Source organism: Telopea speciosissima, chromosome 1, assembly GCF_018873765.1.
Source record: "Telopea speciosissima isolate NSW1024214 ecotype Mountain lineage chromosome 1, Tspe_v1, whole genome shotgun sequence".
In the NCBI taxonomy this organism is placed as follows: domain Eukaryota; kingdom Viridiplantae; phylum Streptophyta; class Magnoliopsida; order Proteales; family Proteaceae; genus Telopea; species Telopea speciosissima.
The window spans coordinates 27698977-27713608 of NC_057916.1; the positions used below are offsets into that span (position 1 = coordinate 27698977).

At 38.4% G+C, this 14632-nt stretch overlaps 1 protein-coding gene across 2 annotated transcripts; it reads left to right on the forward strand.

Moving 5' to 3' along the window:
- The first annotated feature begins 323 nt into the window (after positions 1 to 323).
- Positions 324 to 6934, forward strand: LOC122672583 (telomere repeat-binding protein 5-like). 2 transcript variants are annotated; one of them, XM_043870049.1, is made up of 10 exons: positions 324 to 601; positions 2215 to 2361; positions 2461 to 3319; positions 3417 to 3608; positions 3742 to 3804; positions 3908 to 3987; positions 4489 to 4730; positions 5109 to 5423; positions 5540 to 5603; positions 6477 to 6934. In XM_043870049.1, exons 2-10 carry the CDS (start codon positions 2281 to 2283, stop codon positions 6645 to 6647), a joined length of 2067 nt encoding a protein of 688 aa, XP_043725984.1. In that variant the 5' UTR covers positions 324 to 601; positions 2215 to 2280; the 3' UTR covers positions 6648 to 6934. The 2 variants fall into 2 exon arrangements, with proteins under 2 accessions (XP_043725984.1, XP_043725979.1); XM_043870044.1 differs by having other exon boundaries at positions 325 to 601; positions 3417 to 3626.
- Positions 6935 to 14632: the final 7698 nt, after the last annotated feature.

The window sequence follows — 14632 nt, forward strand, 5'->3', positions numbered from 1 at the left end:
AATGAGATGCCAATGGCATGTATTAACGCAATATGTGGAGATCGTATCTTATTTATAGAAAAGAAAAGAAAAAAAAAGAGGGGGAATGCACATTAATAATGTCCATACCCGATACTATTGGTACCCAAACTTTTTCTGAAAGAACGCCACGTGGTAATCATCTAATCGATTAGGAGGCTTTGTGGATCGATCGAAAAGATGAAACAGTCTTTGGTGGTTTAGGTGACTGGCTGTAGGGGAGGAGTATGGGTTTTTACCGGTTTCTCCGGTTAAAGGGGTCAAAGGTATAAGAACTGGGGTTTAAGCAAAGGTGGTGGTTTTCATGGGGGTTTTGGTTTTGGTGAGAAGGAGAGAGAAAGAGAGAGAAGGTAGCGTCTGAAACAGCGCTTTCTCAGAGGAAGGGAAGGATGAAAGGCAGAGAGAAGAAGCTTTGTTTGAAGACAAATTCAAATTTTCTGTGATCTCTATAAACCCTTCTGTAGATCACTGATCTCACGTGCCGGAATTCTGTAGCAATTTGCCGGAATTTTATCGTTGCAGTGAAGGTCTCTCCTTGATCGAGAATTGTGACAAGCCCGTCCTGAAACTTGTTACTGAATAGGTCCGTCCATTGAATTCTGCTTTGTTATTTTGTTATTGCGCTCTGGTTTGCAAGTTTCAATTTTTTTCTCCGTGGTTTTAGCATTTAGATGAGTTTGTCTTTTTTTTATTTATAAAGAATTTGTTTCTCATTTTTTGTTTCTTCTTTCCTCCTTCCCCTTCTTCTCCCCTCGGAGGGGGGGGGGTGAGGATTTGCCAAAACTTCCGTCTTAAACTTTTTTTTTTTTGTAAATTAAGTTTCTAATGGGTTTGATCTGAGGTTCTGGATGGGTTTTAGGCAGGCCTGTAATTTTCATGTTGCAAAAGGTTGGATTTTCCGCCATGGAATTCATGGTATATGTTGAGATCTGATCAATTTCTCTGAATTGGACTTTAATTGTTTGAAATTATCTGGATTGATCTTGTTGTGAGGGTCTGGGACCTACGATTTACTTTAATGTTGATTTTACAGAATTCTGTATAGAAATGGATGATTGCGTAGTGTTTGATTATGTTGTTTCCGTCTCTTCACTTCGGGGTTTTTCGGTTTTACTATCTTTTATTTCTGTTAAATTTATTTCTTTTATTATTTGAAATTGCAGAAATTTTAGGGACGAAATTGCTGTAAATCAATTCGAAATCATCTGTTTCCCAGAGATTAGCTGAACTTACTTTAAAGTTCTTCAAATTTAAGACTTTAATCTTCTCTGCTCAAATTTTTTTTTTGGTTATCTATTTGGGATCTCGTATAATATATCATACTCTGTCTCAATCGTTTAGTTTCTCTCTACAACTTCTAGAGCTGAATTTGATGTTTGGTGCTTGTGAATCGTGAGAGTCTTTGATGTAATTACAATAACATAGGCCTCTTGCTTAACTTACTTTGATTTCTCTCTCTCTCGCTCGTGCCCCCGCTCGCGGGGGATTATTGTTCATCTCTCGTTCATACAGATCCGTTATAAACCACTTAAATTGAGTTAATGCCGTTAATTTGTGAAGTTCAATTAAAGGTGGCAAAACCTTAAATACTTTTTATTAAGGAAAATTTGTATTAATGAAAAAATTCATTCCAATAGTTTTCCGTGTAATGGAATCTATTGGGTAGATTTCCTTTAAATTTGTCAAAACTGATGAATTGATCTTTCATATGAGAATTATATGCGGTGCTAGGTTTTCCACCCGTGCACCTCTCTCCCGACAGACTCTCTTTCTCTCTAACACACACACACACACACACACATACACACACACACACACACACACACACACACACACACACACGAGGAGAAAGAATTGGTTTACCTCCTGGCTGCATATTATTAGTTCTTTTAAGGAAATGCATCCATCTGGAATGTCATTTTTATTTCCTTTCTAAATGTTGTCTTTTGGAAAGAGATTTATATTGCAATCTCAATTTCACAGTTAATATGATGGGTTTCCTTACCTCATTGGAAAGAGTACAGAAACATGATTAGTATTTATTGGATGTACTTGAATCCTGTTATTTTTGGTATTCAGATGCTTAGTTGGTTACCTGGTGAAGTCAGCTCATTAGTTTTTTGTTTGCTGATTGGGTTTCAATCATTGGCACAGAGAACTTAAGCAGTTATCATGCATTTTTGTATTTGTAAACAGGAAAATGGCTACTATGGTTTTGGTGATTTGTGCTTGCTGAGTTCATGTTGGTAGAGTTTCTTAGATATGGTGTTGCAGAAGAGGTTGGACTATGGGTTTGTTGGCTACCAAGTGCCTGCCATGCCCCGAGCGTCAAGATCAGCCAGGGTAAATATATTTTACAGTTTTATGACTGGTTCTTTTTTCAACTTTTGCCTGTTTGTTGAAGGAGTATTTCAAACTTCTGATTCTTTATCAATGATTTAGGGGAGAAGTTGTGTTAGAAAGAAAGTCGAGAACAATCAAATGTGTGCTTTTGACTTATTGGCTACTGTAGCTGGCAAGATATTACAGGAGAGGGAAAATTCACCTGCACCAAGTGATCCATTGACTGTGAAAGATCATCAGTATCCTGTTGCTAAAGGTATTGTTAAACAGGAACAAGTGGATGAAGAGAATCAATTGAAATTAGAATCTTGCGATCAAGGAAGCTGCAATGAGAGTTTATTTGTCTCAGAGCTCAGAGACCACAAACAAAATAATATCTCAAAGGAATTCTCACATGTTCAAAGTGTTGGGGGTTCAGGACCCTCATCAGTAATGACTAATCCTGAGCATTCAGAGAAGTCTGGTTCTGCTGAGGAGTTAGTTGTTGGCAATGGCAAGAGTAGTTTTGGAAACTTTCCTAACAAAGTGAAGATAGGCTCATCAGGTTTTGGCAAGTGTGCTGACAACACTGAGGCTGAAACTGAGAAACCAGTAGACACCGAGGCACGAAAGATCGGAAGTGTGATTAATGGAACTATCCCTGATACATGCAGTACGGAGGGTCCAATGGAATTGGATAGGAAACCTCAAGCATTGGTCAGTTCAGATAGCAGTGTTGAGGTACCTTTGGGCAGAGTCCATGTTCCTCGTCGTTCTCTTTCTGGGCGTCGAGATGATGTAAAGGTAGTTAGTAGAGATGATGACGAAAACTCTTCTGGTTGCACTCAACCTAGCAATGTAGCTTTGAAGGGCTTCAGGTCACCACCACGTATTGGAGACCGCAGGATAAGGAAGTTGCAGGCTTCCAAATGTTGGAAAATGGCCCCAAAGCTGAAAGATGGGGAACTTTCAAACAGTGGTAAGCAACCGCTTTGTTCTTATGTTGGTGGCCCTACACTAGTCAGAGTACTTAAATTCTTCATCTGTACAATTGAGATTCTGATTTTTCTTTGCAGATGAGGAAACAAAGCCTGTTCACCGCAGTAGGAAAAGCTCTTATACACGTCAAAGATCACAGAGGAATTCTCCTTTTAAAAAGAGAAAGCTGTTTGATGGAAGGTCTATGTCAACATCTGATGGTGGGATTAGTAGTGAAGGCATTGCTAATTCACCTATTAAGGGCATTCATAGAGATGTGACTGGTACAGGTGCAACGTTGCATGGAGGTCTACTTCTACCTCCTCAATCTTTCTAACTACCACTAAAAATGCTATCCTTCTTATTATTTTGGCTTTCTGATTAGTTGGAGTCTTTGCTTAAGCATCATGTTTCTTTATGCAGCTAGTGGGGCATCATCTTCTGTGGCAGGTCCACAAGCAACCTTCCGGTCAAGGGATTCTCATGGTAGGAGAGTCATTTGACAGACTGATTTTTGTTTAATTCTTTGACTTGATTGGGTTCTGAGCTTTAAAAGATTTTCATACACACTATCTCGGATTTTTTTCAGTGAAGCTTCGTATCAAGTCCTTTCGTGTGCCAGAGCTCTTCATTGAGATTCCTGAAACTGCAACTGTTGGTTCACTGAAGGTATGATGATGTTCTTCTATCTTATTATGTCATGCTAAATGTATCAATTTTACTGCCTGGTGCCTGGGGTAGAACAAAAAATCCAATGTGAAGTTTGAGGAAAAAGGGATCCCTGACTACGTCTTCTACATCTGAAAGTTATATTTCTGAAAAACAAGTTAAGGTCCTTTTCATCGTTATGAGTTGCGTCATTTCAAATTCAACTTGCACTTTGTGAGTGGTGGATTTGCAGAAATTTTTTAAGTTCTAAGAGAGCATGAGGCACTCATCACACCTTGTGATCTCATCAGTTAGTGGCCAGACATTAGGATGCACCTTAGATTGCATTGTCCAAGGACGCTACTATGAGGCAGTTGCGGCCATATGAAATACACACATTTTTCCCAGTCCTTCACCTACCTGTATTCTGTATTTGGTTCCCCTTCTACAAAACTTGTGTGACTTCTGTCATGGGATGCTGCTTCTCTAATTATTGTTATGTGCTTATGATTTGTTCTGTAGAGGACAGTTATGGAGGCTGTCACTGCTGTACTTGGAGGTGGACTACGCGTTGGTGTACTTCTTCAGGGGAAGAAGGTTAGAGATGACAACAACACTCTGCTACAGACTGGGATCTGTAATGAGGACAAGCTGGACACTTTGGGTTTTACGCTGGAGCCTAACCCTACAAATTCTCCACCTCCTTTGTGTTCTGAAGATCCTTCCCCTCGACTTCCTAGTGATACACCTCAACAACTAACCAGGTTGTTCTTATTCTTAGGTCTCTAGTTGTAGGATATAGTTGTAAAATAGATTTTTTTTCACCCCTCTTTACATTCTTTTCTTTCCACAATCATCCCCAGTGCGCCTATGTTTTGAAGCAATAACATAATCTTAAGCCTTGGTATAGATATATATTATTTTGGTGGTGGTTGGGGGGGGGGGGGAGTAAGTGACAGTTTTTGTTTGGCTTAACCATTGTAATGAACGTTGTAACCATGATCTTTTTTGGGAGAACAGGATTTGAATTTTCATTTCTCTTTACGTTATTGAAAATAGTGAGCATTGTTTACCAGAAGCAATGGGATTCACATCTTCAATCCCCACTGAATTTTCTAATTTACTTTCTGATGTATTACCAGGTACCCAGCCAGTGATGTTTTAGATCCAGGGGCTTCCATTGCCTCACTAGATCCTCCAATGACCAACATAGGCAACGGTATTGAAAGTGATCATGATTCGGTTCCCTCTCCTACTGACATCTCTGCAGACAAAATCACATCTGATTCCAGAGCACTTGTTGCTGTTCCTGCTATGAGTGTTGAGGCATTGGCTGTTGTTCCATTCAACCCGAAATCTAGGCGTTCTGAAATTGTACAGCGCAGGATCAGAAGGCCCTTCTCTGTATCAGAAGTGGAAGCACTTGTTCAAGCTGTAGAGAAACTTGGGACTGGAAGGTATGTAATGATTTCCACAGCCTTGGTCAACCAGAGTATCCTTTTTCCGGTCTTTGAGTCTCAATTAGGAGGAATTCTATCTTGTAAACAAGTTTACTCATCTCTTGAATCTGCAGGTGGCGTGACGTTAAGCTGCGTGCTTTTGATAATGCAAAGCATCGAACCTACGTGGACTTGAAGGTAAGCAATTTGTTTAGATATTTCAGTTTTATTCCATATCCGTACTCCGTAATGACTAATTGTAAACTAAGTTTTTTTGGCCCCAAATTTCTCCTAAAATTGTATGTAATAAGACCAAATTATTTTTTAAAAAAGGAAAGCTTTCTCTAGTTGTATTATTCATAACCCTTGGCTGGGGGGACTCTTTTGGTATAAGTCGGCTGATCCCTATTAATCAAAGTAACCTGTAACCTTAGGGGTTTTTTTTGACTCAAACCATAGCAACCTGTAGACATCTCAGGAAACAGGCTTTGGTTTTCAATTTTCCTTGCTTTGGTTAACCAGAGGTCTTTGCTGTAGCCACCTAAATGGACGTTGACCTGCCAAACAAGTGTTGTTGTGTAGTTTTTTTTACCTTCCCACTTCACTACCATAGGTAGGCTTAGTGGGCCATAGGTTGCTTAAGCTCTTTGTCTAGCAAAGCTGTCCCGGGGTAGAAAAGTTCTTGGGCAAAAATGGTTATACCAACCAGAGTCTCAACTTTGATGTCTAAATGTCGACAGTTCCATGCTCCCTGGTTAATTTCTTATTGAAGAAAAAGAAAAGGAAATAGGAAAGAGCATATGCAGCTTTTTTGTATTCTGGGTAGAAAATATCCTTGCACTGTATGACGTCATATGGTGATTATCATTATAGAATAAGCAATGAATCTTAATCTTCCAGTAGTTACGAATGTGTTTAAAGCCGAAAAGTTTAAGGGGACCATATGGTTGTGTTTGGATCATCATCTCCTTATGAAAAGAACTATATAATATGTAATATTGATTGATGAGCGAAGTTAGTTTATGATTTTGTCTCACATGGATGGGTTTTGGGTTTGGGGGGGCTGCACAGGACAAATGGAAAACACTGGTGCACACGGCAAGAATATCCCCTCAGCAAAGGAGGGGAGAACCAGTTCCACAAGAGCTGTTGGACAGGGTCCTTTCGGCCCACGCTTACTGGTCTCAACAGCAAGCCAAGCAACAGGCGAAGCAGCAGTCAGAGACATGCCTTCTCCTCTGAAATAATTATTTAGAAGCCAAAGAGGAGAGGAACTAGGAAGGAAGAGTTAGAAGAAGGATCTCTGATTTATGATTTTTATTTTTTGTAAAAAGGAAGAAAAAAATTATTGTGAAGAAATTCATGTAATATTCTCACAACACACTCACTCACTCACCCAATGATTCTTAAGCCAGATTTTTCCTTTCCGCTGGAGAGGGGTTGGCGATTGTAAATGTTCACAGGAATAAAGAGCTCGCTAAGCTAACGGAATTCGTCCAACGCTGGGAAGACTGGCGTTTTGCTGTTCATTATTATGTTGTCTATTATTACATTACCCCCATTCAATTTGATTCCTTGAAGAATATTTGTTGAGAAAGAGAAGTAGAAAGAGAGAGAGTATACATAAATATAAGGGAAGGGAAGAAATCATGAAAAGGAAGTTAGTTATTGTTGTTCCTTCATTCAGTGGTTGGTGTTCAATACATTGTAATCTTTATCTTCTCTTCTGGATAATTCAATGCGATGTGGTCTTTCCCCTTCTTCTTCTGTACTTCTATTTTTGTTTATTTTTTAATCCAATTGTATATATATAATTTGTCTTCTTATAGGTAGGTATGGTTTTAAAGAATCGGTATCAGATTGGCCGATCTATACTGATGTGTGCACAATTGGGCCAATCTGGATACATTGGCCGAGACCTCATAGATTTGAAGAACAATTATCACCTCCAATTCGCGGACACCTCCAATTCCTTTGATTCCTCTAATAGGGAGGAGTGGATCCCACCTTGGGTAGTGTTTTCGGGTAGAGGGTAGGGTGATCATTTTTGCCCTTATATGAGGAATTGGAGGAATTGAAAGGGGCAGCGAATTGAAGGGCATAAGGATTCAGATTTTAAACCCCCATGTGCAAGAGTCGAATATTTTTAAGTGGTTTCTTGTGTAAAACTTGGTCAGACGTTGGTGGTTGTAACAACTCTTTGAAAGAATTGGAACGACTCCTCAAATCGGATTTGATAAGAATGGTCAAGTTGTCAATCATTAGGCTAGAAAAAAATAAAAGGTATTTTTGGTCCCATGTTTGAATTGGTTTTAAAACTACTTAACTAACGTGAGTGTACATAGCTGGCTAACTTTTATTACAGGTTCCACCCTTATCCTGGAATTAGGTAGGGCGGTGGGACTTGAGAGGTCGTGGTGGATTGCCAAAACTCTCTCTCTAGAAATTCTATGAATTGGCTGAAAGTCTGATCAATTCTTTAGAGAGTCCGAGGTTATGAGGTTGGGAAGGTATCAATACTATACCTTGCTTGGTTATACTTGTCAATCTACTAGATGTTAATTTTTGAATATCTTCCCACAATGATAATTCTTATACTCAACATGTAGGGTTAAATTAAAATACGATAATTATAGAATAAAAACGATCATGCTATCCTAAAGTATTATGAATACTATTTTAATTATCTACATTGTGCCAAAATAAAAGGGGAAAATGAAAATGTATACTTGCACGTAAAACCAACAAATGTTGAATATGGAATGTAAGGTATCCCTTGGCTTAGGTGGAGACGGATGATTGTCTTGCCTCTCTCTTATTAGGTAGAGTATGACAATATGATTTAAATTAATGGGCCGGGTTTTCCTAAGGCCACAGTTAAGGGGAATCCGTTGACTTCAGGGCTCCAAATGTGTCCAAAAAGATATCAATAGGATATTTTGGTGAACATATTGAAACCCTATAGGAATCTGTGAACCTTGGAATAATGTGGTGAACCTTTTAGTGCAGTGGAGCAAAACTTTCTACTAAATCAATTTACATAATGTAAATCCACTATAAAACATTAGAGAGTGTCTCAGCAAATATAGAATGTCAGGACTAACTGTTTTCTTAATCGGTTAAATAGTACACCAGTTCTAATTGATTTTAACCACTTCAAAATCAATGGTTTATTAGTTCAAAACCGAACCACACTGTTTAATAAATAGTTTCACCTTTTAAAATCAGAACCAAACCAATTAATAAACGATCCATCAGTTCGGATTGAAACTTTTTGATTCAATTCCATAAACATTTTGGGGGTTTTACCAGGCTTACAGATAAAGTGATTTGTCTTGCTGTTTGAAAACTGTTTCTCCCACCCCAACCAAAAACAAAAAAAAAAAAAATCCCCTTAGGGCAGAGTGTAAGCCATTACCTGATCCTCTCTTCTTAATCGTCAATCCTATTAAGCAGTGCTCTTGAAAATTGAAACCACCTGAATGGGCTGGGCTCGTGCATGCCAACAGCCACACCCATTTAATAATTGGGTGGATCCAAGGGCATAGCCATGATATCCTTACTTAAACCTTCCTAAATGCCATCACTAATATATAGTCCCACGCCGAACCAAATTAACCGGGCCACCTGATCTGATCGAGAATCTTGTCTGGCCATAAGGTTCCTTATTAAGGTCTACCAATGGGTGGTTGGTCTGGCATTATTAGCTGAAGCCAAATGACCCAAGCTGAGAGATTGATAAACTAATAATGGACCTCACCCTGGGTTTTGATTCAGGCTCGATTGATCAGTTGTTCAATTTTAGACCAATTGATCAGACTAACTAACCATGGGCTTTGGGCCTTATTAACATACCTTTAAGTTTCTCTCTCCCGAAATCCCCAACCTTAGGTCCTTAATTATAGATCTTTCTCTATGGGTGCAAGTGGGCTGGGCTTGGATTTGGCCGTTGGCAACTTTTTGCCCAAAGTGAGCAAGAGCTGGGTTCTACTCAATTCATTTAGGTTCGTAATTGAGCTTGAAAATTCAGCCCATCTTACACCCCCACTCTTCTCTGGACCTTTAGCTGCTCCATTTCCTGGGCAGGTCCTCTAATAGGGGGGCGGAAATGACCACCCTACCCCTGCCCGGGTGGGTTCCTCCCCACCCCCCTCTCTCTATTAGAGGAAATTGGGGAAATGGAGCACATAAAAATACCTCTCCTCCCTCTTTCACATTCGAAGCTTTTCCGATACGTGTGTATTTCACCTTGGCCCAGCCCAAGGTCCTGGTAAGGCTGTGATATCTTCAGCCCAGGCTAGCCCAAGGTTCCCCGTCTAGGCTCAGTCCTAAGCCAGACTTCATGGTTATACTTCTTAGTGTACTTTTTTTTTTTTGGTGAAAAACTTAGTGTACACAATTTTAGTCTTTAGTACATTAAATTGTATTATGCTACTTCCATAATATGCATTTCAACACCCACTCCCCCCCCCCCCCCCCAAAAAAAAAAAAAAAAAAAAAAATATATATATATATATATATATATATATATATATATATATATATATATATATAAATAAATAAAGAAAGAAAGGGTTTAATATAGCAAATCAAAGGTTTGTAACGAATATAAACTATGATGCTTGAGCTGGGCCAGGCCAGACAGCCCAAGGGGTCAACCTAACCCAGCCTTATCTTTTAGTCCCACATCAAACATCAGTGAGACCAGAACGGAGGGTTTATAATTAATTCAGTCTTAAATTGGTTGGTCCCATTGGTCTAATTGGGTTAAAGGATTGTTCATATGCTAAATTTATATAGCCTAGCTCAATAATATGATTCATCATCAAATGGATTGTCTCTTGTGTACTTTTCAAATTTCAACCATTAGGGTGTCCGAATCTTCGGCTCGACTAGTTCTCCAGACACATTCACACGCATACCAGGTCAGCACGAGATCTTATGAGAACCATAGAAACCGTGGGCTGGCCCAAGGGGGTAAGAGGAGTTGAATTCATGATGCATGTTGATTTAGGCACACTCCCTTACCAATTGAGCTACACCCTTAGGGTTAATATTCTTGATGATATGGTTATTTTCATTATTGGAAATAGTTTTCCATGTGGATTGGCCACTTATCAAATCTCAAAGCCAAAAATTATATGATCATATATCTTGTATTGAATCTTTATACCATCTGCCCTAATCTTTGGTAAAATTGATCAAAATTGATTTATTGATTGTGCCATATGTCGTTTAATGCTTTTAAGTTGAAAATTACCAAATTAATTAAAATTGACATGGACTACATACCCACAAAAGAATATTCGTTGCCAATTAAGCTGCCATGAGATTTATATCCCTATATAATAAATAAATTGTTGTAAATCATTCTTGTGGTGTTTAGGTTAAGGTTGAGGTTAGGCAAATGTCATGTGTATAAGTTATGGTTTACAGTAGTAATTTCTGAGAAATTATATTTTTTTGTTTTCTCTTTAAATCGATAGTGATGGGGTTATTAGGGTTAGTGAGGTTAAAGGAAGAGAGTTGTAGCTCTTTTCTCCATCGCTAGTAAAGACACTCTCATCTCATTGTGGATCATGGTTTTAATAATTGGTATCAAGATTGAGATTCTTCTAGACCTGATACTAATTTGGATTGCCTTGAATCGGGCGGATTTACCCATGTTTTTTCTTTTAAAAAATTTGGATTTATTACCGTTATCCATACCGATCCACCAATACAAGATTGCCATGGAATTGTAATCGCCATCTGCCGATTTTAATATGAATTGTGATTGGTCTTATTAGCCTCTTACCGTTTCAAAATATCATTATCAAAGTTGTATATACACCACAACGGCACGGTCAGGTAGATGTAGTTAGGAGTGTCAACCGGTCAGGTTTGGTCGGGCCTAGTCGGGCCTCACGGTGCTTAAAGCCTGCACCGTGACCGCCCATTTAATTCTTCGGGGCAAGCCTGGTGGGGTTAGGTCGGTCTAGGTCGGGTTTCGGGCTACAATCGAGCTAGTGTAATTGGTCCCTAACCTGGCTGTGGCCATGTTTAACATTAAACGGACCTTAACCGGGCTCTAAACAGTGCAACCACGGAATGGGTTGGATGCTTTTTCCCTTACCAATAGGATTAGCACCAACACCAAAAAAAACCATATTCTACTGCTTCCTTCCTCCCGTTCTTTCACTTCAATGCAAAAAATAAAATACAATGAAAGAAAGTTGGGGGTGGGAGAAGCATCTTTGTACAAAGCATTTACAAATAAATAGATGGAATATCCAGGGCTAGATGTGTAAATCAATAGGAATTCAATCAAGTTTTACACATCTATTGCTTCTCTGCATAAGAACATTAAAAGGGAAAAGACATTTAAGATTTAAGACACCACATACAGTATATGATATAATTTGAAGCTAAAAAATAGCATAAAAATATACCCAATACATCAGGCCCAACCCAACAGAAATTGTCATAAAAATATATCCAATACATCAGACTCAGCCCTACTGAAAGTTAATGTCATAAACAGATTTGAGCCAATAAATCAAAACAGGGCCCAAATCCGTAGCAAAGTTTACAAGTTAAAGGGTCGGGCTAGGTCGGGTTGTAACCGGTCGGACTAGGTCGGGCCTAGAATCAGTCGATCCGATCAAGTGCCTGACGGATTAGAACTCTACATCGAGACTGCCTAATTAGTAAACATGTCAGGCTTAGTAAACGGGCCAAGCAGGGCCGGTCTTTAGTCGAGTGGGCTCGGTCGGTTCTATGGGGCGGGGCCTGAAATTTACGCTCCTAGATGTAGTCATGTAGTGTGAACTTCTACCCCAAAACAAAAACAAAAAAGGTCAAATAAGTAATGAACTCAAACGTTGGGCTTAAAGCACGTGATTGAAAAGAAGATTGGGATTTCGTATGGCATTCAACAAACCCAATCCGAAAATGGGACTGGGCCGCCTGTGTATCGACGACCATAGTCATGGGAACTCCATGTGTGGTGTGGACCTGGTGTGGTTCAAAATTCAATTTTCGAAGTCAAAACACATTTGCAATTTGGACTTGTCCTTTTTCTCGCTCTTCTCTCTCTCTCTCTCCGGGGGTTTGAGTTTTGACTAATCAATGATCAATTGCGGGTTGTATGGGACCCACTTTGACAGTACGAGGCAGAGAGAGAGAGAGAGAGAGAGAGAGAGAGAGAGAGAGAGAGATTGGAATTTAGAATGCCGTGTTTCACAGATGGTATAATCATGGGATATTCATTTTTTCAGGTATATTCTTCAAAGATGTTAGTTTTTTGTCTATGGCCAACTCTAAGCACATTCTTGAGGAAGGTGACTCATCAGGGAGAGAGAGAGAGAGACCCGAATCAGTCGTGCCCATGGTTAGCAAAAACGGTACCCATAGTAAGTTTTAAAAAAAGTAGTCTTACTGTACATATTTTAAACAGTAAAAAATTATCAACAGACACTCAAATAAAACAATTAGAAAAACATAGAACGATAAAAAAAGGAAAATGAATGGTACCGATTTTAAACGTTTATATTTCAAAAAAACGAAACAAAAGAAACAACATTATTCTCATATAAATTGAAGAATTTTTATTTGAAATACATGCTTCTATTTTCGGTATCCATGCATTGACCTTGAATTGAAGGGGATATCATGAAAAATGTAACCCTTCGAGTCATTTTTACGTTAGTGAAAGAATCAAGCCGATCAGAGTTCGTGAGAAAGAGACATAGTCACTTAAGTCTAAGGTCTTAAAAAACGTAAAAAAAATGAGAACGTGTTTTAAATGCGTTTAAAACAGAAATGCTTGCCGTTTGTCGTTTTTTATCGTACGACAAAACTTGTTTAAAATGATAAAAAACGAAAACGTGTTTAAAACGAAATTTTAAACGCATTTTTGCTAACAGTGTTTCCTACCTGATCGGATCAAAACCGAACAACAATTACTAGCTAAGTCTTATCCCAACTAAATGGGGAACATATACAAATAAAAGAACACATCCAAACAGTAATATCCCGCCGAACTGGGGAGGATTATATAAATCTTTGATTTCTAATCCACTCTATTCAAAGTCATACTTGAACAAGACCTAAACTGTGCATATCTTTTCTCATTATTTCTTCAAGGGTCATTTTCGGTTTGCTCCTATATCTTTTGGCTCTTTCGATCTAGATCAGATCACTCCTCTGTACTGGAACATCCCCAAGCCGTTTTTGAACATGACCATGTTACTTCAAACGATTTTCTCACAGTTTATCATGTATCGGGGCAACTCCCAACTCAGCTTTAATATGGTCATTCCTTGTTTTAGTGCACATCCATCGCAACATCTTCATTTTTGTTACACTTAGTGTATCTATATCACATTTCTTAATTATTTCGTCCCGTACAACATAATTGGTTGTATGATTGTCTTGTAGAATTTTTCCTTTAAGTTTTAAGGGAATACAATGATCACACAACACTCCGGATGCATCTTTCCACTTCATCCATGCCACTTTAATTCTGTGTGGAACAACATCCTCTATACCACCCTTATTATTTATGGTTGATCCTAGATTTCTAAATAATCATTTTGTGTTATCCCTCTCTCCTCAGTATTCACCATTTCATTATCCATCATATAAGAACTAAAGTTACACATCATATACTCCATCGATCTTCGATCTACTAATTTTAAAATCTCTTGATTTCATGGTTGATTTCCATAACTCCAACCTGACATTAATCTTTGTTTTAGTCTAATCTAGCAAAATAATATCATAAGCAAAAAAAAATATACCACAGAACCTCATATTGAATGTGTTTGGTTAAATCATTCATGATAATGGTAAACAAATAAGGACTTAGAGTTGATCCTTGATATAACCCAATTTTATAATTGAAAAATCATTATTTTGATCTCACATAGATAATCACATCCTCATACATATCTTTAATTATATTTGCATATTTACTTGATTCTCTTCTTTTCTCTAATATGAGAGTTGGTTGATCTGCATCAGTCAAAATTGGGATCAGCTACGACCGATTTTAAAACACTAGATGATATGAATTTTCAAACATCAAATCTTCCGTATTCATAAAGTGAGAGGGTTTTTCAAACAAGTGGTGTAGGGGAACACAACAATGAGTTATGATGAAATCGTTTAATGCACAAGGATGGAGTAGCGGTGTCAAAATTGGGAGTGAATCGAGTAACCCGGTTTGAATCGGACTAAAATGG

Bases quoted from the DNA above. Each gene is read 5' to 3' on its own strand.
- LOC122672583 (XM_043870044.1), top strand. From the start codon at position 2,281: ATGGTGTTGCAGAAGAGGTTGGACTATGGGTTTGTTGGCTACCAAGTG. The intron at 3,988-4,488 runs GTATGATGATGT...TTTGTTCTGTAG, and splicing joins CAACTGTTGGTTCACTGAAG to AGGACAGTTATGGAGGCTGT. The intron at 4,731-5,108 runs GTTGTTCTTATT...ATGTATTACCAG, and splicing joins ACACCTCAACAACTAACCAG to GTACCCAGCCAGTGATGTTT.